The sequence below is a fragment of the Dendrobates tinctorius genome, unplaced genomic scaffold (assembly GCF_039654945.1).
Source record: "Dendrobates tinctorius isolate UK_male_01 unplaced genomic scaffold, ASM3965494v1 ptg000066l, whole genome shotgun sequence".
Taxonomy (NCBI): domain Eukaryota; kingdom Metazoa; phylum Chordata; class Amphibia; order Anura; family Dendrobatidae; genus Dendrobates; species Dendrobates tinctorius.
Window position 1 is genome coordinate 624,073 of NW_027361734.1, and position 23,820 is coordinate 647,892.

The 23,820-nt window shown below is 46.8% G+C and overlaps 1 protein-coding gene across 1 annotated transcript in view; it reads right to left on the reverse strand.

Annotated features, from left to right (window-relative positions):
- The window catches only part of COPG2 (COPI coat complex subunit gamma 2), a 147,797-nt gene that overhangs the window by 94,537 nt on the left and 29,440 nt on the right, over positions 1-23,820 (reverse strand). The window contains exons 7-8 of the mRNA XM_073580979.1: positions 16,303-16,395; positions 569-655 (exon numbers count right to left, since the gene is read on the reverse strand). Coding sequence (XP_073437080.1) covers positions 569-655; positions 16,303-16,395 — 180 coding nt within the window. The remainder of the gene's footprint in view (positions 1-568; positions 656-16,302; positions 16,396-23,820) is intronic.

The following is a 23,820-nucleotide window of genomic DNA, read 5'->3' on the forward strand; positions in this document are numbered from 1 at the left end:
TATATATGCTCAGTGCCCACTGACAATAGTAAGATCATAAAAAAGAGGACTGGAGCACACCTACAACATGCTCGGCCCCAGTATGCACCACAATGTCTGAACCAGGGTCTAGTAACCCCAACTGAAAAGCTTTATACATGCCCATTTGGCTGCAGAGATGGGTCAAAAGACTGCGGCCAGTACAGACATCGTGGTTTGTCCTCAGACCATGAATGTCGGATATGGAAAGCAAGATTTACTCCAAGGAGAGGTGAGTTTTAGTTGTTACCGTCAGTTACATTTGACGAGTCTGTGTAAGCAAGTGTGGCTTTTAATTTTCAGAATCTTGTGTAAAAATTGTAGAAAGGAAAACATTTTTCCACCTGAAAATGTCACCAGTGATCAAGTTACTCCCCTTTTCAAAGCTATTAACTGGCAGATCGACACTAAATTGTGCTCTAGCCTTGCAGAAGAGGTGGAGATGCCAATTAGCTGGATCTCCTAAAGAAGCATCAAGAAATTACAGGTGGCAAAGTAGAAAATCTCAGAAATAAACACACAGCAGTAAATGATTTAGGGAAAAAAATACCTGGACCATGATGTTGTCACTAGATGCAGCCTCCTGAGCTTCATTAATCCAGCGCTTCACCACGTCATAACTTATCTTCATCATATGCTGGAAAAAGAAAAGATGACAGTAAGATTCCTATACCACAGTTTCGACATAAATGCCAAGGGAGAGATAAAGTGGCTCCTGTGTGCTGCTGCTAAAAATCCATGGAATTAATCCAGGAGACTCTATAAACAGGTGTAGAGGTGGGCCGAGCTGGGGGGGGGGGGTCCCTCTTTATACCGCGCAGAGATGTAACAGAGACACGATGGAGGAAAAATATCGGGTACAACAGGTCCAAGCTCTGTTCTCTGGCCGCCCACTTGACGGCCTCCGCAGTACACCGCACTTCAATGCAATACACTTTACTTCGCTTTACTTGTCGGCCCTCCGTTTCCAGAGCCGCTTCCTGCACTTCACACTGGGGACGTGTATGTATACACCGTCCCCTCTTCACTCGTTGACACTCCTGTCAGGTCCGTCACTGTGGCCGCCCTAGGCCTGTAACCAACAGTACTCTCACTGGACAGTAGTCTCTTTCAGTACGGTATGCTTTACCTCGTCGCCTCGTCTATTCTGCGGTACTTTCCTGTCAGGACCACCCCCCCTGACGTTCTCTCTCCTCAGTCCCCCTGGTTTAGTTTTCCTCAGAGTGCACAGACTGTCATAGTACTCCTGTCACTTGGGCTCCCCCTGGGGACTGGAACCTTCTGGAACCCTCCCTCAGTATTTATATCTCTCCCAGTCCCCTGTCACTGTAGCTCCGCCCCCCATGACCAACGGTTTCTAAAACCCTAAGCTGATGTCAAGTCCTTTGCTCACACTCCTCCCTGCCATCTCATGGTCAACCCAAGGTACTGCACGTCCACTACACTTTCCTAGCTGTTTCCCCACTGTAATAACTGACACCTGTCTAAACTGTGCAAACCCATCTTTCTCTATTCTGACACGTCCGTCCGTCAGGTCACCTTCCCTACACAGGAAGCTGTTTTTAATATCTACATGTTTAAAAGTCATCCAACTTCTTAAGTCATAGAATGGTAGAGTTGGAAGGGACCTCTTGGGTCATCTGGTCCAACCCCCTGCTCAATGAAGGATTCACTAAATCATCCCAGACAAATGTCTGTCCAGCCTCTGATTGAAGACTTCCATTGAAGGAGCACTCACCACTTCTAGTGGCAGCCTGTTCACTTGTAAAATCAACCTCACTATCAAAACGTTTTTTCTAATATCAAATCTGTGTCTCCTCCCATTCAGTTTCATCCCATTGCTTCTAGTCTTTCCTTGCACAAATGAGAATAAAGCTGTTCCCTCTACAGAGTGACAGCCCTTGAGTTATTTGTAGACAGCTATTAGGTCTCCTCTCAGTCTTCTCTTTTGCAAACTAAACATTCCCAAATCCTCTAAGGGTATGTTCACACAGTGCGGATTCTCCTCCGGATTTTTCCGCATAAAAACCGCAGCTCTTGGCAGAAAATGCAGGTGCGGTTTTGATGCGGTTTTTCAGTACGGTTTTGCCTACGGAATTGTATGCATTTTTGTAAGCTACATAAAGATATGTTATTTAACAAAAAAAAAAAAAAAAAAAATTGTGATGTCATTTCTGTCCAGCCTCCTCATTTACATTTGTCCAACCCACACTCCATTACACTCACAGATAGATAGATATATGGATATATCTATCCCATGTTTATCTATCTATAGATATATCCATAGATATTTCTATAGATATTTCCATAGATATTTCTATAGATATTTCCATAGATGTATCTATAGATATATAGCCATATATATTTTTTTAAAAAAATGGTGGCCTCCCGCGCAATTTTCTGCGCCAGAGGGGGAAAGCCGATGACCGGGGGCCAATATTTGTAGCCTGGGAAGGGGGTAAAACCCATGGCCCCTTCCCAGGCTATGAATATCAGCCCGCAGCTGTCTGCATAGCCTTAACTGGCTATTAAAGTAGGGGACCCCCCCCCCCAAAAAAAAAATGACGTGGGGTCCCCCTATATTTTATAGCCAGAAAGGCTACGCAGACAGCTGTAAGCTATAAGATGCGCCAATTCTGGCACTTAGCCCCTCTCTTCCCACTCCCGTGTAGCGGTGGCATACAGGGTAATATAAGGGGTTAATGTCACCTTGCTAATGGAAGGTGACATTAAGCCCGGTTAATAATGGAGAGGCGTCAATAAGACACTGATCCATTATTGTTATATTAATAAAGGGTTAAAAAAAAACACACACATAAGAATAAAGCCTTTTAGTGAAATAAAACTCAACACGGTTTTCATATTTTTATTGCATGCCCAGATCCAAGCGACGCCCTCATCTCCTAGAAAAAAACTAAAAATAATAAACCAACCGTATACTCCCTGTCCGACACAGTCCAATTAATAACGAGTGTCCCACGACGATCTCTCCAATAGAACAGTGACATCAGGTGAGGTCACTGCTCTATGGGGCCTCCCAGTGATGAACTGACAGGAGACAATGCCTCCTGCAGTCCATCACTGAGGTTACCCGAGTTCAGAGTCTCCCTTTACAGCACTGCTGCGTGAGAATTAGGGTTAGGGCTAGGGTTGCGGGACCTCTTTCCCGGCGGAGGGATACACAGCGGACGATTACGTCCTCCTGTCATTTCAGTGCTGGAGCCCCTGGAGAGCGGTCGTATCAGCTGATGTGGCAGCTCTCCACGGGAGATTGTCGTGGGACCCTCGATATTAATTGGACTACGGCGGAGAGGTGATTATAGGTTGGTTTATTATTTTATCTTTATTACAGGAAATCGATGGCTTCGGGGAATTAGGTGTGTGCAGCGAGTACGAACTCTATGTTATGTGCTGTATGTTATATGTTGTATGTTCTGTATCTTATATGTTGTATGTTATATGCATGTTCTGTATGTTATATGTATGTTCTGTATGTTATATGTTCTGTACAGTGCTGTGCAAATTAATTGGGACAAAGCATTTTTTTTAAGTAAAATCGTAAGTTGGTTACTCAGTGATTCAAACCAGTTTTAACTGCTTTGAACAGGCACTCACACCTGTTCAAAGCAGTCAAAACTGGTTTGAATCACTGACTGGTAACCAACTTACGATTTTACTTAAAAAAATGCTTTGTCCCAATTAATTTGCACAGCACTGTATCTTATATGTATGTTCTGTATGTTATATGTTGTATGTTCTGTATCTTATATGTATGTTCTGTATGTTATATGTTCTGTATGTTAAGTGTTCTATGATCTGTATGCTATATGTTGTATGTTTTTTTTTTACATTCAACACATTAGCCGGATGATGGGACTACTACTGTCCCATCATTGGCTAATGTGTCACTCACTGTCAGGCTAGCAGGCACAGCCCGATGGGACTTGTAGTCCCATCGGACGATGCCTGCATACACACACACACACACACACACACACACACAGCACCGCAGCCCCCCCCAGCCGGACAGACCAATGACCTACGAACAGCCCCGCAGCCCCCCCCGCAAGACCCCCGACAGCCCGATGAGCCCCGCACAGACCCCCGACAGCCCGATGAGCCCCGCACAGACCCCCGACAGCCTGATGAGCCCCGCACAGCCCCGGTAACCCCCCGCACACACCCCCCCGACAGCCCGATGAGCCCCGCACAGCCCCGGTAACCCCACGCACACACCCCCCCCCCCGACAGTCCGATGAGCCCCGCAGACCCCCGCACACACACATAGCCCGCACACACATACACGCACACAGTTACCGCCCACACTCTTCCCCCCCTCCCAATCTGCAGCGTTTCATCCGCAGCAAAGCCGCAGATCTTTTTGAGACCGGCGGTTTTGCTGCAGATCAATGCAAGTCAATGGGTGCAGAAATGCTGCAGATCCGCCCAAAGAATTGACATGCTGCGGAAAAACCAACGCAGCTAATCCGCGCAGATTTTTCCGCAGCATGTGCACAGCAGTTTTTAATTTCCATTGCCTAACATTGTACTGTACATGACTTACGGATCTGCAGCGGATCCGCAGCGGCAAATCTGTTGCGGATCCGCGGGAGAATCCGCACTGTGTGAACGTGGCCTCACCGTTCCTCATAGGACACTGTTTGCACACGTGACACCATTTTGGCTGCTCTTCTCTGAACTTGCTCCAGTTTGTTCATGTCTCTTTTAAAATGTGGTGCCCAGAACTGGACACAGTATTTTAGATGAGGTCTGACCAAGAAGGAATAGAGTGGGATAATTACTTCATGTGGTCTTGATGTTTGCCATGGCAGTTCATGACCAAATAGTGGCCTTACGATATGTGCACATGTTGCGGATTTGGCTGCGGATCCGCAGCAGTTTTTCATGCGGTGTACAGTACCATGTAAACCTATGGAAAACTAAATCCGTTGTGCACATGCTGCTGAAAATTCTGCGCAGATTTGCTCTGGTTTATTTTCCGCAATTCTTTGTGCGGAATCCGCAGCGTTTTTACACCTCTTCCATTATAGGAATCCGCAGGTGTAAAAACTCAGGTGAAATCCGCAGGAAATCTGCGCTAAATCCGCAGGTCATTTTACCTACAGATTCAGCCAAATCCGCAGCCAAATCTGCAACGTGTGCACATACCCTTAAGAGTCTGCTGACTACAATGACCTGTTCAGAAGTCAGCGACATTTAGGAAGTAAAAATAAATTTTTTCATTCCTATCATGCCACTTTGTATTAATTCCTGAAAAGCACATGAAGGGTTAATAAACTACCTGACAGCAGTTTTCAGTAAGTCAGGGGGTGCTGTTTTCACTTTTGGGGCTTTTCCAATATATAGGACCCCTAAAGTTCCTTCAAACCTGGATAGGTCCCTATAAATAATCATTTTGTAAATTTCCATGAAAAAATGAAAAACGACTGCTACATTTTTGAAGCTCCTAAAATGCTAACAAAATAAAATACAATTTTACAAATGGTGCTGATGTAAAGCAGACATGTGGTAATTATTATTTAAGGTTTTGCTATGGTATGACTATCTGACTTAAAGGAATAATCAAAGTATGAAAATTGCTAATTTTTTTACATTTTTGTCAAATTTCTGATTTTTTTTTTATAAACAAACACAAAACATATAAAATTAAATTTACCATTACCATAAAGTACAATGTGTCACGAAAAAAAGAGTCTTAAAATCACTGGAATTTATGGAAGCGTTCCAGAGTTATTACCACATAAATTGACACTGGTCAGATTTTTAAAAAATTTGGCTGTGTCACTATGGGGTTAAGTCTACTTCTTGCAAATAAGTTGTATCCTTTAGCCTTGTATTCCAATCATGTGTATCATCCCACCAATTTTCAGTTATGCCAATTAAATCATATTTCTTTTCTTGCGTTAGTAGCTCCAATTCTTATTGTTTGTTGCCCATGCCCTGTGTCTTTGTACAGAAACATCTTAGTTTGTGATCGATTTCTCTTTCTCCAATAGTTTCATTATGATTTTTTGGGGTTTTTGTTCTTCCTTTCCACTTCTAATAGCAGAGTTCTCAATAGTATTTGTTCGCTGTATGGCTTTCCCTGGCCTTTTGCTTCCTTTCACACAATGTTCTAGATTAAAGCTCTAATGATGAGTGTAGCAAGGTGACTTCCAAATATGTGTTTTACAGTCCTGATGAGGTGCACCCCATCTCTAGCATGTAGTCATTGTATAGGTAATTCACTCTGGGATTCAGAAATCCAAATCCTTGCTGAAGGCACCACCGACGTAGCCAGTTGTTATCCAATAGGAACTTGTTCCACAATCTTGTTCCATGGCCATCCACTGGGAGGATGGATGAGAAGACCACCTGTGCTCCCAGTTCTTTCACTTTCTTGCCCTAGTCTTCAAAGTCTCTGCAGATGGTTTTCAAGTCCTTTCTTTCGGTATTATTTGTACCCACATGTATTAGATAGTCTTTTTAGACATCAGTACGTCTGAAGAGTCCTAATATTCTGTGGAACACATTTTTGATTTTTGCACCTACAAGACAACAACACATTTCTCTTGGAGTTATATCCGCCTGAAGATAACAGCCTCTGTTCCTCTCAACAGGGAATCTCCAATGACTACCACTCTCCGCTTCTTCTTCACAACCTTGTATTTTTCTCTGTGATTATTCCTTTGATGACTATGCAAGTTTTTGTGACATGGTTTTATATGGATCATGAAAGTAAAAAGTTTTACATTTTATTGAAGTGTTGGATCAACAACTGTTTTTAGTTTGCTCTTGCTGTGGAATTTGGATCCTTTATTCAAAAATGCATAAGTGTTGAATGTGTTTCTATTACACTCATCGTATTTTTTGGACTATAAGACGCACTTTTTTACCCGAAAATTTTGAACGAAAATGGGGGTGCGTCTTATAATCTGGATGTACTTAACTGATGTGCAGCAGTTTCGCAGATGCTTGGTGGTGCGGGGGCTCCGCCGACATTTTGTGAAAGCCCATATACTTTATGGAAAAGTGACAAGAAGAAAGCCATTTTTGAAAGCAAGCCATACGAAGCCTCTAGATCTGCAAAGTCGGTAGACATAACCCCCAAAAATTGCAGCAGTACTTTCAGCGAAAGGTGGTCCTAAAAAAAAGTATTGACTCAAGGGGGAAATTGCATGTCACAAAAAAAATCAGATTTATATTGTTAACCCCTTTTCCCCCAAGGGTGGTTTGCATGTTAATAACCAGGCCAATTTTTACAATTCTGACCACTGTCCCTTTATGAGGTAATAACTCTGGAATGCTTCCATGGATCCCGGTGATTCTGACAATGTTTTCTCGTGACATATTGTACTTCATCATAGTGGTAAAATTTCTTTGACATGACTTGCGTTTGTGAAAAAAAAACACAGAAATTTGGTGAAAATGTTCAAAATTTCTAAAATTTTCCAAATTTGATTTTTCATGCCATTAAAAACAGAGAAATATGTCACATAAAATAGTTATTAAATAACATTTCCCACACATCTACTTTACATCAGCACAATTTTTGAACCAAAATTTTTTTTGTTAGCAAGTTATAAGGGTTAAAATTTGACCAGCGATCTCTCATTTTTACAACACTCATTTTTTTTTAGGGACGACATCACATTTGAAGTCACTTTAAGGTGTCTATATGAAAATACCCAAAAGTGACACCATTCTAAAAATTGCACCCCTCAAGGTGCTCAAAACCACATTCAAGAAGTTTATTAACCCTTCAGGTGCTTCACAGGAATTTTTGGAATGATTAAAAAAATGAACATTTAACTTTTTTCACAAAAAAATTACTTCAGATCCAATTTGTTTTATTTTACCAAGGGTAACAGGAGAAATTGGACCCCAAAAGTTGTTGTACAATTTGTCTCGAGTACGCTGATATCCCATATATGCACGTAAACTACTGTTTGGGCGCATGGCAGAGCTCGGAAGGGAAGGAGAACCGTTTGACTTTTCAATGCAAAATTGGCTGGAATTGAGATCACACGCCATGTTGCGTTTGGAGAGCCCCTGATATGCCTAAACAGTGGAAACCCCCCACAAGTGACAACATTTTGGAAAGTAGACCGCTAAGGAACTTATCTAGATGTGTGGTGAGCACTCTGAACCCCCAAGTGCTTCACAGAAGTTTATAATGTAGAGTCGTAAAAATAAAAAATAATTTTTTTTCACAAAAATGATCTTTTAGCCCCAAATTTTTTATTTACCCAAGGGTAACAGGAGAAATTGGACCCTAAAAGTTGTTGTGCAATTTGTCCTTAGTATGATGATACCCCATATATGGGGGGTAAACCATTGTTTGGGCGCATGGCAGAGCTCGGAAGGGAAGGAGCACCGTTTGACTTTTCAATGCAAAATTGGCTGGAATTGAGATCAGATGCCATGTTGTATTTGGAGAATCCCTGATGTGCCTAAACAGTGGAACCCCCCCATTCTAACTCCAACTGTAACCCCAACACACCCCTAACTGTAATCTCAACGCTAACCCTAACTTTAGCCCCAAACCAAACCCTAACTTTAGCCCCAACCCTAATGGTAAAATGGAAATAAATATATTTTTTTCTTTTTTTATTATTTTTCCCTAACTAAGGGGGTGATAAAGGGGAGTTTGATTTACTATTTGTAGCAGGTTTTTATGTTTGGCAGCTGTCATACACTAAAAGATGCTTTTTATTGCAAAAAATAGTTTTTGCATCTCCACATTTTAAGAGCTATAATTTTTCCATATTTTGGCCCACAGAGTCATGTGACGTCATTTTTTGAGGGACAAGTTGACGTTTTTATTGGTACCATTTTCGGGCACATGACATTTTTTTATCGCTTTTTATTCCGATTTTTGTGAGGCAGAATGAACAAAAAACATCATTTCATGAATTCCTTTTGGGGCGCTTACACCATTCCGTGTGTAGTAAAATTGATAAAGCAGTTTTAGGCTATGTGCCCACGTATGCAGAAAATTTCTGCTTCAAAGCCGGCCTCCTTCCCAGAAAACGCACGTTTTTTCTGCGCAAAAACCACGCGTTTTTGATGCGATTTTTTCCGCGCGTTTTCTGACTTATAGAAAATAGCAAAAACGCAAACTTTTCCGCAAAATTAATGAGCATGCTGCGTTTTCTTTTACCGCTAAGCATTTTTGAGCGAAAAAAAACGCATCAATGTGCACAAAAAGTGCGAAATTCATTTAAAATGAATGGGATGCTTCTTCTATGAGTTTTTGAAGCGTTTTGACTGGGAAAAATGCTTCAAAAACGATTACGTGGGCACACAGCCTTATTCTTTGGGTCAGTACGATTGATTACAGCGATACCTCAATTATATCATTTTTTAATGTTTTGGCGCTTTTATACAATAGACTATTTTATATAAAAAAAATAGGGATTTTTGAGCACTCACCGTAAAATCCTTTTCTCTGAGCCAATCATTGGGGGACACAGACAGTGGATGTTATGCTGCTTGCCACTAGGACATTAAGTAAACCAGAAAAAAGTTAACTCCTCCCCTGCAGTATACACCCTCTCGATGGATGAGATTCCTCCAGTTCGGTGAAAAAAGCAATAGAAGCATAAACAGTCAACAATAACCATAACTATGTCAAAACCTAAGAATGCTACAGTGATCCAATAGGCTAAACAGGGTGGGTGCTGTGTTCCCCAATGATTGGCTCGGAGAAAAGGATTTTACGGTGAGTATACAAAAATCCCTATTTCTCCTACGCCTCATTGGGGGACACAGACAGTGGGATGTCCTAAAGCAGTCCCTGGGTGGGGAGCATACATCTGCTAATACCCCATGTACCACTGAATCAACACTGTGGTACTGCCGATTACAGGATGCGTCTGCCGAGAGCTGCATCCGCAGAAGCCTGAGAATGGATTTGGTAATGTTTTGTAAAGGTATGCAGACTGGACCAAGTCGCAGCATTGCAGACATGTTCTGCTGAGGCCTGGTTCAAAATGGCCCAAGAGGCGCCCAATGAGTGGGTAGAGTGCGCCCTAATCCCAGCTGGGACAGGAGCGTTCCTGGCAAGGTAGGTTTCCTGAATCACCAAGCGAATCCACCTGGCTAGCATTGCTTTTGAAGCAGCTAGGCCCTTCCTATGCTCCTCTGGAAGTATGAACAGGGCATCTGACTTGCGGAAGGGAGCCGTCCACGAGATGTACCGTCTCAGAGCCCTAACCAGATCCAGGGTGTGGCGGGCCTTCTCAATGCGATGGACTGGTGCCGGACAAAAGGAAGGCAAAACAATTTCCTCATTGAGATGGAAAGAGGATACGACTTTGGGCAGGAAGGATGGGGACATCCTGAGAACTGCCTTGTCCTGATGAAAGTTCAGGAACGGAGGGCGGCAGGACAGGGCCGCCAATTCCGAAACTCGTCTGATTGACGTAATTGCCACTAGAAAGACCACCTTCCAAGAGAGAACAGTCAGTGGCACGTCCTGCAGTGGTTCGAAGGGAGCCTCCTGTAAGGCCCCGAGAACCAGGTTAAGGTCCCATGATTCCAATTGCCTTCTATAAGGAGGCGCCACATGGGAGACTCCCTGAATGAACGTCTTGACCTGAAGTTTGGTGGCAATTTTGCGTTGGAATAACACTGACAAGACCAAAATTTGGCCCTTGAGCGAGCTAAGCCCAAGGCTTGACTTTAATCCGGATTGAAGGAATTCCAATATGGCCGGAATGGAAAACACCAGAGGGGATCGACCATGATCCTTGCACCACAAAAAAAAGGTTTTCCAGGTGCGGTGATAGATGCGCATGGACACAGGCTTTCTAGCACTAATCATGGTGGAAATCACGTCGTGAGAGAACCCAGTCTGTGCTAAAATGCAGGATTCAACGGCCACGCCATCAAAGACAGGGCCCCGGAGTTCTGGTGGTAAATCGGGCCCTATGAGAGAAGATCCCTGCGATCCTGAAGTCGCCAGGGGACGTCGGCGACTAGTTGTATCAGTTCTGCGTACCATGCTCGGCACGGCCAATCTGGCGCGACTAGGATCACTGGTACTCCCTCTGTTCTGATCTTCTTGATTACCCCGGAAGCAAGGGAAAAGGGGGGGGGGGGGGGGAGATGTACGGGAGCCGGAACCGGTGCCACGACAGAACCAGGGCGTCCGCTCCAATGGCGCGATCGGGCAATGAATAGAGGATCCTTGTTGTTTAGTCTTGAGGCCATGAGATCCACATCCAGAGTCCCCCAACGATGACAAATCTGCTGAAAGACTTCCGGATGAAGAGACTACTCTCCCGAGGCAAGGCCCTGGCGACTGAGAAAATCTGCAGCCCAATTCTCTACGCCCGGGATGTGGATTGCTGAGATGGGCGAACGGTTGGTTTCGGCCCAATGGAGGATGTGACTCACTTCGTGCATGGCCATCCTGCTCCGAGTACCTCCCTGACTGTTGATATACGTTACAGCCGTAGCGTTGTCGGATTGGATCCTGATGGGGTGACATGCGAGGAGAGGGTGGAAGCTCCGTAGAGCTAATCTGGTCCCACGTATCTCCAAAATGTTGATGGGGAGACGTGACTCTAGAGTTGACCAACGACCCTGTGCCGTGTGGTCACGAAAGACCGCACCCCAGCCCAGAAGACTTGCGTCAGTGGTTACTACCAACCATCTTACTGGGAGAAGAGACCTCCCTTGATTCAGGGAGGACTTCAGTGTCCACCACTTGAGGGCTTGTCTCACCCGCAGGGACAGAAGGAACAGACGGTCCAGGGAGAACAGGTTCCTGTCCCAAACTAACAGCAATGTGTGTTGCAAGGGACGGAGATGGAACTGTGCAAAAGGGACTGCTTCCATCGCTGCCACCATCTTTCCGAGAACTCTCATGCTGAAACGAATGGAGTGAGAAACCGGTCGGGAAAGAGTCTGCACTGCCTGTTGCAAGGCTTGGGTCTTTTCTGGAGGGAGAATGACCAACCTGCGGGAAGTGTCCAAGATCATTCCTAAAAAGGAAATCTGCTGGGCCGGTTTTGGGAAAGACTTTTCGAACTTTATCTTCCAACCCAGGCGAGAAAGTGTATTTACTGTTATCTCCACGGATTCTTCGCAGGCTGGAAGGGACGGATCCTTGATGAGCAGGTCATCCAGATACGGTAACACCACCACTCCGAGAGTGGAGAATGGCCATGACAGCCGCCATGACCTTGGTAAAGACTCTGGGGGCGGTGGCGAGTCCGAAGGGCAAGGCAACGAACTGGAAGTGTTCCTCGTGAATTGCAAAACGCAGGAACTGCTGGTGGGACGGGCAGATCGGATTGTGCAGGTAAGCGTCCCTGATGTTGATGGATGCTAGGAACTCTCCTTTTTCCATGGAAGCGACAACTGATCGGAGAAATTCCATTTGGAATCGCCATACCTTGACAAACTGATTCAACAGTTTAAGATCCAGTATGGGCTGCATTGTCCCGTCCTTCTTTGGATCCACAAAAAGGTTTGAATAGAAACCCCTGAACCTTTCGTGATGAGGGACCGGAATGATGACTCCGTCCCTTTACAGAGCCTGAACAGCCCGAAGGAAGGCTCGTCTTTTTCTTGGGGGGGGGGGGGAGGGGTAAGGACCGGAAAAACCGTGTCGGAGGGGGGGGAAGAAAATTCTATCTTGTATCCGGAGGACACCAGCTCCCCGACCCACTTGTCGTGGACGACCGCCAGCCAGGTGTGACTGAAGGAAAGTAGACGACCGCCTACTTTGTCGATGTCCGCCGGATACCGCAACAAGTCATTGTGTAAAAGATCTATGGGATCTGCCTCCCCTAGATCCAGATGCCCTTGGTCTGGGCTTCCAAGAGCGGTTAGGTCTGTATGAGACCTAGGAGCCTCTGTCTCTGCGCGGAGACCGACTTGATCTGGAAGAGAAGGTAGTGGAGGACCAACCGGAATTGTTGAGAAAAGGTCGAAAAGCTTTTTATTGAGGAAGGAATTTACTCTTTCCCCCGGTAGAATCAGAAATTAGCTGGTCCAGTTTCTCTCCAAAAAGACGACCAGTTTGATAGGGCAGAGAAGTCAACGATCTTTTAGATGTGGCATCCGCCCGCCAGTTGCGGAGCCATAGGGCTCTTCTAATGGAGATTGCATTAGCGGCAGTTTGAGCAGCGCAATTGGCGGCATCTAAAGAAGCGTCGACTACAAAGTCAGCTGCGTGAATTATCTGCCTGGCTACCCTGGGTGCCTCAGGAGGAAGATTGGTACCCTGGAAGGCAGTAATTAGGACTTCTGCCCAAGCGGTCATTGCCTTAGTGACCCAAGTCGCCGCGAAAGATGGAAAAAGCGCCGCTACTGAAGCTTCAAAAACTGAGCGGGAAAGGTAGTCAATTTGACGATCGGAGGGGTTTCTGACTGAGGAGCCCTCAGAAACGGATAGGAGCGTTTTACAAGCAAGACGCGATACAGGAGGGTCCACCGAAGGGGACTGTAACCAATCCTTCATTAGGTCTGGAGCAAAAGGGTATTTAGTCTCAGTAGACTCTTGCCCTGTGAACCGCTTATGTGGCTGATCCCTATGTTTCTGGGCGATGTCCTTAAACTCCGGATGGCTGGCAAATAACCTGCGCACACGTTTGGTCCTCTTAAATGAGATAGCGTGTGCTGGAGGGGAAATCCTGTTGACTGATTCTATAAGAGAATCAAGCGACTCTTGGTCAGTTGGAAGATTCTGAGGGGGTCAGATTCGAATTCAGAGTCGTGCTCGCTGCGAACATTAGGAGAGGGAGAGCGAGAGACAGAACTCGCCGATGCTGAAGCGCAAGCGTGTCTAGGGGACGCGTCATGGGTCCGCTTTCTAGCCTGACCATCCCTTGAGCGAGTGTGACCCCTGCTGGTGGATGGTTCCCCGCCGTCGCCAGAGCCCTGCTCGGGCGGTAAAGATGCTTTCTGACTTAAAGAGGCTTCCCGGAGGAAATCTATCTATGGCCTGGGTCATTGATTCCACCGACCGTGACAGGGACGCTGCCCACTCAGGGGGACTAAACGCAGGAAGCCCTGCAGCAGCGGCAGCGAGGGGAGTTTGAGCGCAGGCCAGGTCGCAGTCCGTGCATAACGGATTAGTCTGGGCACTGGGTAAGGCAGTACTGCAAGTGGTACACATGGTAAAAAACGCCGTGTGCTTCTTAGCAGCCCGTTTAGTCTCCTTAGATTGAGACATAGCGCTCCTGAAAGGGGGTTAAAGGCAGAGTCTGGTCTGTAGCTGCAGGGAATGTGCCGGGAAAGGGTTAAGCTTTGCTCTGAGGGCAGATGCAGCTTACCCCGGTCCTGTGCGGTGTCCTCGGGAGGAATAGCGGTGGCCCTGTGGTGTCACCCGGTGTCCGGCAGATTGCGCGCCTCACAGCCCCTTTCCAGAGCAGGCTGAGGTAAATGTCATGGCCCCCGAGACTAGGATTGCGCCTCTCGTAAGGAACGGGAGGCGCCAAGCAGGGGGGGTGGCGCTACGTGGGCGGAGCTATTCAAATTGCGGCCTAGTAGGCCGGAAAAGCTGGGGACTAAATTTTTGGCCTACCCGCGGTAAGCGCAGAGAGCGGGGGGGGCGCGATGGGGCGCCGGTGCACCGATGCGGAGATCAAATCAGCGCCTCTCCCGGGGACCAGGACGCGACCCCATACCTCCACTCCAGTGCTCAGGCCGGCCGTCGCTGTCCGGGGCCATCCACGCAGGTCTTTTCATCCTCCTGGGCTGATGTAGCAGAGCTGGAGCTCTTAAAGGGGTATGCTCAATCGATCCTCCCTAAGGCAGGGGGATGGAGAGCTATGGGGCTGATTCAGGGCATTCAGAAGCGCTCTTCTCCACGCATCGTGCCGTCCTGCACTGCTTCGTCTGTTGCGCTTGCCCTCATATCTGTGGATTACCGACCGTAAGGAATCATCGCCAGAGGAATCAGCCCCGTTTGTCGCAGGAAAGTGTACGGGGAGGTATACTCCGCGTGCTTGCCTGTTGTTGGTTCGGGGGAGAGCGGGCCGTAGAAAGGAACCGTCGTCACCTTCACTACAGAAAAATCAAATAAAAACGGTGGGGTCTGAAACCAGACTCAAGTGCCTCCTACAAACACTAAGCAAGAACTGGAGGAATCTCATCCAGCGAAAGGGTGTATACTACAGGGGAGGAGTTAACTTTTTTGTGGTTTACTTAGTGTCCTCCTAGTGGCAAGCAGAATAACACCCACTGTCTGTGTCCCCCCAATGAGGCGTAGGCGAAATAATTATTTTTGCATTGTTTATTTTGAGAGCTATAACTTTTTTATTTTTTTCGCTGATAACACTGTAAGGGGGCTTGTTTTTTGTGGGACAAGATGACGTTTTTAGCGGTACCACGTTTATTTATATCCGTCTTTTTGATCCCGTGTTATTACAATTTGTTCGGCGGTATGATGAAAAAGCATTGTTTTTTTTGCCTTTTTTATGGTGTTCACTAAAGGGGTTAACTAGTGGGATAGTTTTATAGTGCGGGTCCTTACGGACGCGGTACTAAATATGTGTACTTTTATTGTGTAGATTATTTTATTTAAATATTTATTAGTTGATTGAATAAATATTGATTTTTTTATTACTATTTTTTGAAAATATTTTTACAATCATTAAATTTTGTTTTTTAATTTAATTCTTACTTTTACACCGTGTCCCACTATGGGACAATCATTTTGTGCAGGCTGATCACTTCTATAGCTGGCAGTGCTGCACGGAGTTGCACACTGACCTGAGAGACTTCCTGGTCATCACTGCGTGTGACAGGAAGTCTCTCAGCAGTAGAGACCCGGATGTTGTCCTGATGACATCGGGTCTCCATGGCAGCGATCGGGACCCCGCGTCTTGCCGCGGGGTCTCCGATCCAAAGGCAGAGGGGCTGTCACAGCTGACAGTCCCTCTGCCTGCTTCAGGAATGCTGCGATCATGTTTGATCGCAGTGTTTCGGGGGTTAAAGTGCCAGGAGTGGCACTTAGTGCTGGGTGTCAGCTGTGATAATCAGCTGACACCCGGCCGCCATCAGCCGCGCTCCCCCCCGTGAGCACAGCTGATCGCATATGACGTAATATTCCGTCCATGGACGGAATAGTACGTCTAATGGCAGAAAGGGGATAAAATATTTAGAAAACCAATTATCATTTCCCTTACACTTCATACATACTTGCTACTTTGTGTTGGTATATAACAAAAAATCCCAATAAAATACATTTAAATTTGTGGGCGTGACGTGAAAAAATGTGGAATAGTTAATGATAAAGTGGTAAAATAATGAATATGTACACACCAAGGAAGACACCAATGCAGAACTGGAGACACTGGGAACTTTATCCACAATTGCTTGCTTCATGTATCTTTCAATTGCTTGCAACATGGTGGCCTGTGATAAACAACCCACATTTCTCGTTAGAGATAAGATAATTAAGTCTAGACAAGCCAAAATAGAAAAAAACAAAACACAAAATCATCAATCACATAAGTGGCTGTGTTAACCGGCATCAAAATCACAGACATGGGGACATAAGGCACAAACACACACACCACTGTACATTAGCATGTTAGGTATTAGGATCGCTGCGCATGAATTGTGTGTTCATCAGGTCTATAGTCAAGGACTATCATTAAAGGGAACCTGTCAGCAGGATTGTGCACAGTAACCTACAGACAGTGTCAGGTCAGCGCCGTTATATTGATTAAAATGATACCTTGGTTGATGAAATCCGTCTTGTGGTTGTTTCGTAATCTTTATTTTTAGTTTTAAGCTAATGATATGCTCATGCTCCGGGGAGGGCCTGGAGGTAGGGGGGAGCTTCAAGTGGTGCTCTGCTTGGGTATTCATATTGCAGACTGCTGACAAGGTCACTGATCCCTCAGTGACCTGCCCCCTAGTTTGCACAATGAATAGCTATACATAATGAAGAAAAAAAAAAAACCTTTCTGCAGGCGTGTGCGAAAAAAAAAATCAATTTTAAAATAGCACCCGCCATTGGTGTATATAGCTGTGATCCGATAGCTGCTATTGCGCAGGCAGTGCAATCTTTCTAGAGAAGAAAAAAAAAATCCTCCTCCAAGGTGGCGCCACCCACGCCTGCGCAGTAGCAGTTTTTGGCAAGAACTGCTACTGTGTGGGCGGCACCATCTTGGAGGAGGAAATGTATTTTTTCTCCAACAAGATGGTGCCGCCGGCGCATGTGCAATAGCTATATACACCGATAGCTGCTATTGCGCAGGCGCCATTTTAAAAATGATTTTTTTTTTTTATACTCCTCAGGAAAAGCTCAACCACATGTATTAACTACACATTAAAAATGCGATTATGCTGCAGTACATGTGCCATGGCTGGCACATGTATGTTGAAGGTTTTTTTTCTTTTCAGTATGTAAAGATAATCATTATGCAACCTAGGGGGCAGGTGACTGAGGAATCAGTGACCTGTCAGCATTATGAATACCTAAGCAGAGCACCACATGAAGACCTCCCACAGGATGCCCCGTAGCACAAGAATATCATTTACTCAAAACTGAAAAACAGGATTTTTGTCTGCTTACCGTAAAATCTGTTTCTTAGGCTAGTTTCACACTAGCATTCGGCAGAGATGCGGAGGGCTGCGTAGTTCCTCAGGTAAGCCCTGCCCACTGCCGCACTTCTTCCTTCAGCTTCGCCTACGTCGGCATGCGTCCCCTATCTTTAACATTGGGTAAGCAGGCCATGCAAATGTATGCGGATGCCTGCACAAGCGTCAGCAAACATTTACATAGTCTGTGTACCCAATGTTAAGTTAAAGATAGGGTATGCAGGACGCATGCCGACGTAGGCAGAGCTGAAAGAGGTGCGGCAGTGGGCAGGGCTTAACAGAGGAACTACGCAGCTCTCCGCAGCTCTGCCGAACGCTAGTGTGAAACTAGACACCTCAAACCTTAACAATATACAGTAAAAAGAGCAGATAAACATGGGAGGGTGCTGTGTCCCCCAATGAAGGCTCAGAGAAACAGATTTTATGGTAAGCAACCAAAAATACTGTTTTCTCTATCGCTTCATTGGGGGACACGAACTATGGGACGTCCCAAAACAGTGCCTGGGGAGGGAACAGCAGAAAACTATGTTCAGGTCGGAGAACTCAGCACTGCCGCCTGCAAGATACTTCTACCTAGGTTGGCGTTCGCCGAAGTGTAGGTATGGACTCTATAAAATTTGGTGAACGTGTGAATGGAAGACCAGGTTGTCACTTTGCAAAGTTGCAGGGCGGATGCCCTATGGTGGACCGCCCAGAAGGTGCCCACTGCCCGGGTAGAGTGAGCCTTAATACCAGGGGGAGGCAACTCTGGTTCTTGACCCGGTAAGCCTCTAAAATTGCCGTTCTGATCCAGCGAGCAATCGTAGCCTTGGAGGCTGGCAAGCCTCTGAGCACCCTCTGGAATGACAAAAAAAGAGGCCTGTCTTCCTAAAGAGGGCGGTGCTAGCCAGATAGACCCACACCGCCCTGACCAGGTCTTACCTGTTCAGTGAACGCTCCATAGAATGAGTCGGAGCACGACAAAAGGAAGGGAGGACAATATACTCATTTAGGTGACGAGTGGACACCCCCTTGGGAAGCAATGTAGAGGCCGACAGAAAAGAGCCACCAATTCTGAGATGCTCCTAATGGAGGTAATGGCCACAAGAAATGTTACCTTCCAAAACAGAAAGGACAGAGAGACCTCTCGGAGAGGTTCAAAGGGAGAACTCCTAAGGGCCTCCAGGACTAGATTGAGGTCCCAAGAGTCCACTGGTGTCCGGTACGGGGGAGCCGTATGCACTACCCCTTGAAGAAAAGTTCTGACCTGAGAACGGGAGGATAAATTTTTCTGAAAAAGAATAGAAAGTGCTGTCACCTGGCCCTTTCGCGAACTAAGAGCAAGACCAGCATCAAGTCCTGCCTGGAGAAACGCCAAAATTGAAGGGAGAGAAAAGGACATAGGCGGGATGTGATTAGACTCACACCAGCTGAAATAGGCTTTCCAAGCCTGATAATAGACCCTGGAAGAAGACGGCTTCCTAGCCTGGATCATGGTGTGAATCACCCGATTTGAAAACCCGGACGCTCTCAGAATCGCGATTTCAACAGCCACACCGTTAAATTGAGCGACCAAGGATTCTGGTGGCAGATCGGTCATTGGGACAGAAGTTCCGGTCTGTCTGGGAGCCTCCAGAGGAGTCTGCGACAAGATTGACGATCTCTGCGAACCAAGACCTTCTGGGCCAATCCGGTGCAATCAGAATAGTCGGCACCCCATCCGCCTTGATCTTCAACAGCCTGGGAAGAAGGGGGAGGGGAGGAATCAGATAGGGAAGAGCAAACTGTGACCACGGAATCGCTAGAGCATTGGCACCCACCGCGAGAGGATCTCGGGACCTGGAACCAAATCGTGGAGTCTTCCTGTTCATCCAGGACGCCATGAGGTCCACATCCGGAGTTCCCCATCGAAGGCAAATCTGATGGAAGACTTCCTGATGCAGGGACCACTCTCCCGCCGCGAGACACTCGCGGCTAAGAAAGTCGGCAGCCTAATTGTCCACGCTGGGGATATGCACTGCAGATATTGTTGGAAACGTCGCCTCTGCCCAGAGTAGAATCTTGGATACCTCGGCTATCGCCAAGGAGCTCCGAGTCCCTCCCTGGTGATTGACATATGCCACCACATATGAGGATTCCTCTGCCGACCAACGTCCCTGGACAGTCAGGTGGCGAAAGACCGCACCCCAGCCAAGTCAGGTGATGACGGACACCACCTGCCACTGAACAGGAAGAAAGGACCGACCCTGGTAGATGAGAGGGGATGACAGCCACCAATTGTGAGATCGTGTGACTCGGGAAGTGAGCCAAATTGGGCGATCCAGAGAGAGAACAGACTTGTTCCACTGAGATAGGATGGCCTGTTGAAGTCCTGAATGGACTTGCGCAAAAAGGAATCACTTCCAACACTGCCATCATCCTGGCAGCGTTGGAAAAAGCATATACAGAATGGGAGGAATAGGGCTAAGCAACAGCACATGTGAAAAAGACTTGGGTATACTAATAGATCACAGAATGAATATGAGTCAACAGTGTGATGCAGCAGCAAAAAAGGCAAATGCAATTCTAGGATGTATTAACAGAAGCATACAGTCTAGATCACGTGAAGTCATTATTTCCCTCTACTCCTCTTTGGTCAGACCTCATCTGGAATAGTGTGTCCAGTTTTGGGCACCACATTTTAAAAAAGACATCAACAAACTGGAGCAAGTTCAGAAAAGAGCGACCAGAATGGTGACTGGTCTGCAAACCCTGTCTTATGAGGAAAGGTTGCAGGATTTGGGAAAGTTTAGTTAGCAAAAGAGAAGACTGAGAGGAGACTTAATAGCTGTCTTCAAATATCTAAAAGGCTGTCACATTGTAGGAGGATCATCTTTATTCTCATTTGCACAAGGAAAGACTAGAAGCAATGGGATGAAACTGAATTGGAGGAGACACAGATTATATATTAGAAAAAACTTTTTGACAGTTAGAGTGATCAATGAGTGGAACAGGCTGCCACGAGAAGTGGCGAGTCCCCCTTCAATGGAAGTCTTCAAACAGAGGCTGGACAGACATCTGACTGGGATGATTTAGCGAATCCTGCTTTGAGCAGGGGGTTGGACCAGATGGCCCAGGAGGTCCCTTCCAACTCTACAATTCTATGATTCTATGATTCCCAGGACCGTCATGGCTGAGCAGAAAGATGGAAGTCGAGAGCCCTGCAGAGAGCGAACCCCCTGCTGGAGTGTTGAACAAAATGCCTAGAAAAATGAGGCGCTGAGTCGGAAAAAGGCAAGACTTTGCACTGTTGACTAGCCATCCGAAACGGGACAGGGTGCCGAGAACGATGACCAGACTTTCCTGGGCCTGAGGAAAAGATAAGACGGAGGATGAGGACGTTGTTGAGGTATGGGATGAGCAATAGGCCTCTGATCCGCAGAATGGCCATTAACGCTGCCATGATTTTTGTGAAAACCTTGGGAGTGGTTCCGAGCCCGAACAGCTGGGCGACAAACTGAAAATGGTACTGCTGCACCGCAAAATGCAAGAATCTCTGATGCCGTGAGAGGACAGGGACATGGAGATAGGCGTCCTGGATGTCTATGGAGTACAGGAACTCCTGCGCCTCCATGGAAGCAATTACTGAACGAAGGGACTCCATCCTGAAATGTCGCAGTCGTACCCTTTTGTTCAGTAACTTTAGATCCAGGATGGGTCGAACCGCTCCGTCGTTTTTCGGCACCACAAATAGGTTCGAATAAAATCCTGAGAAACGTTCCCTGTCTGGAACAGGAACAATGACCCCTGAACTGAGGAGAGAGGCAATGGATGCAAAGAAACCCGGAACCAGAGAAACATCTCTTGGAGGATGGGATTCGAAGAATTGATCTAGCAAAACAAAACCTATTTTGTATCCGGAGGATACCACCTCCCTGACCCATGCGTCCCCCACCGAGGAGAGCCAGACGTTTCTGAAAAACCGGAGACGGCCGCTCATCCTGGGAAATTCCCTGAGATCTTGAGATGAGTCATGCAGAGGAAGGTCTAGACCTGGCGGACCTACCCTTTGCGTTACGGGGACGCCAGGAGGGGGGTGGGTTTAAAGGAAGCCCTTTTTCTATTCTGGCGAGCCTGTGGCCTCTGTTCGCGGGAAAAATCCTTTGTCGCAGAGTAACGGCGAAAGGGCTGAAAGGACCTAAACTGACGCTTTAGAGGAGGCTGGCGAGGTTTGGACTGAGGAAGGAGGGAGCTCGTCCCTCCGATGGCCTCCTTAATAATTTGGTCCAACATGGAGCCAAACAGACAGGAACCCTGGAAAGGCAAGTTAGTAAGGGACTTTTTTGAAGCCAAGTCCGCCTGCCAGGCCTTAAGCCAAATAGTCAGTTGGATGGCTACGATATTGCTGGATGCCTGAACCGCACAAGAAGCGGCATCCAGGGAGGCAGATACCATGTGCTCCAGAAAGAATGCCCTGACGGCGTTGTTTAGCCCATGCAGCTATAGACTTTGACAACCAGGTAGTAGCAAAGGCCGGGCACAATGTAGAAGCAGCCGATTCAAAGGCAGACTTTGCGAAAGATTTTATGATCCTGTCATTGGAGTCCTTGAGGGATGCGCCATTTGTAAGCGGGAGGACCATGTTGGTGGACAGTCTGGAAACTGGAGGGTCTACAGTTGGAGAAGCGGTCCAGTTCGCAGTGAGTTCAGGGATAAAGGATGCCAAGGTGCTTCCCTCTTTGGAAGCATATGGTTGGGTTCTCCCTTTCCCTGGCAAGTACCTCCTCAAATTCTCTATGTGGGGCAAAGGCCTTGGGAGCTGGTTTCAACTGTCTAAACAAAACTGCCTGTTCTGTGGGTTCCGTAGAGGTATCCTTAATGTTAAAGGTCTGGTTGACCGCCACAATGAGGCTCTGGACCATGTTTCTCATATTAGAGGCTTGGTCAGAATCAAAGTCCGAGTCATCCTCTGATTTTCACGTCCGAAACCACCTCAACTGACTCCTGAGAGGAGGATCAGGAAGAGACAGACTGCCAGGAGAAATGGAACGGGAATAGGACCTAGAACAACGCGCCTGCCTGGATCTCTTACGGCCTATGTTGGTAGGCACAGCCAGTTAGTCCTGCGACCTACCAGTAACGACAGAGGCCGGAAGGGACAACCTATCAAGAACGGACACCTGGGTCTGCGACATCTTGGCAAGGTCCGCCACGGTCTGGGACAGAGAGGAAGCCCACATGGGGATAGGAGCTCTGCTCTCTCCTAGGGCAGTAGCGGGGGTTGCTGCAGTCCTGACAGAATCGAGAGGACTAACCTGAAGGGAGCTTGCATTTACATGAAGAGCATACAAAGTGTCTGATAAGAGCAGAGGAAGAAAAAGAAGAGGAAGCAGGAAGATGGGAACACTCTCCTTTAGGATTAGGCATGATGAGCAGACACACTAATGCCAGGTTAGGGGACAGGAAGAGAATGCAGAGGAAAGAGTCAGTCTGCAGAGCAGAGCTACTCACAGTAAGATGCAGGTGTCCTGAAGTTTGCTTCCAGGTTGTAGAGGGCTGCAGTCCAATCGTAGGCAGAGAGAATGCAGGTCATGCAGGGAAATGCCACTTTATGGATCCAGAAGACAGAAAATGGAGGATGAAAGGGACCAGCAGAGAGAGAGAGCACACCTTGCAGAGAAGTGGGCTAACGTTGAAATAGCCCGCTCTATGAGGTCGGAAGAAAGGGCGGAGCTAACCACCGGGTCCAGGAGAGGAGAAAGATGATGACGGCTGCAGAGCTTGTCTGATGAAGCTGCGAGGAGAGGCGGAGCTAGCCGCAGGATACAGGAAGAGGAAGTGCGGGATCGACGGGTGGAAGAAAAGCCTGTCCGAAAAGCTGAGGAGAAGGGAGCGGAGCCAAACGCCAAGACTAGACTCGAGAAAAGCCGGGGCCTAGATTAAGGACGTGACCGAAGTAACAGGAGGGAAGCGGCGCAAGACCCTAAAAGTGCTGTAAAAGGTAGCCCAGTGCCCCGATCCATAAGAAAATTGTCACCTACGGATCTCAATTACACAAAAGCCCTAGAAATAAAGCGAGGGTTTTAGGGGAAAAAAAATCATCATCTCCCTTCGGTATTCATCCTTTGTTCTTCACATCATCTTCTTTACTTGCATCTTCTCCTCGTCGCCTCTGGAAGGAACCTGGGGAAGAGAGAAAGATGTACCTCTCCATCCAGCAAATATCAGACGTCCGAAATTCCTATATTGTGGGACGTCCACGCCTCCTAAAAC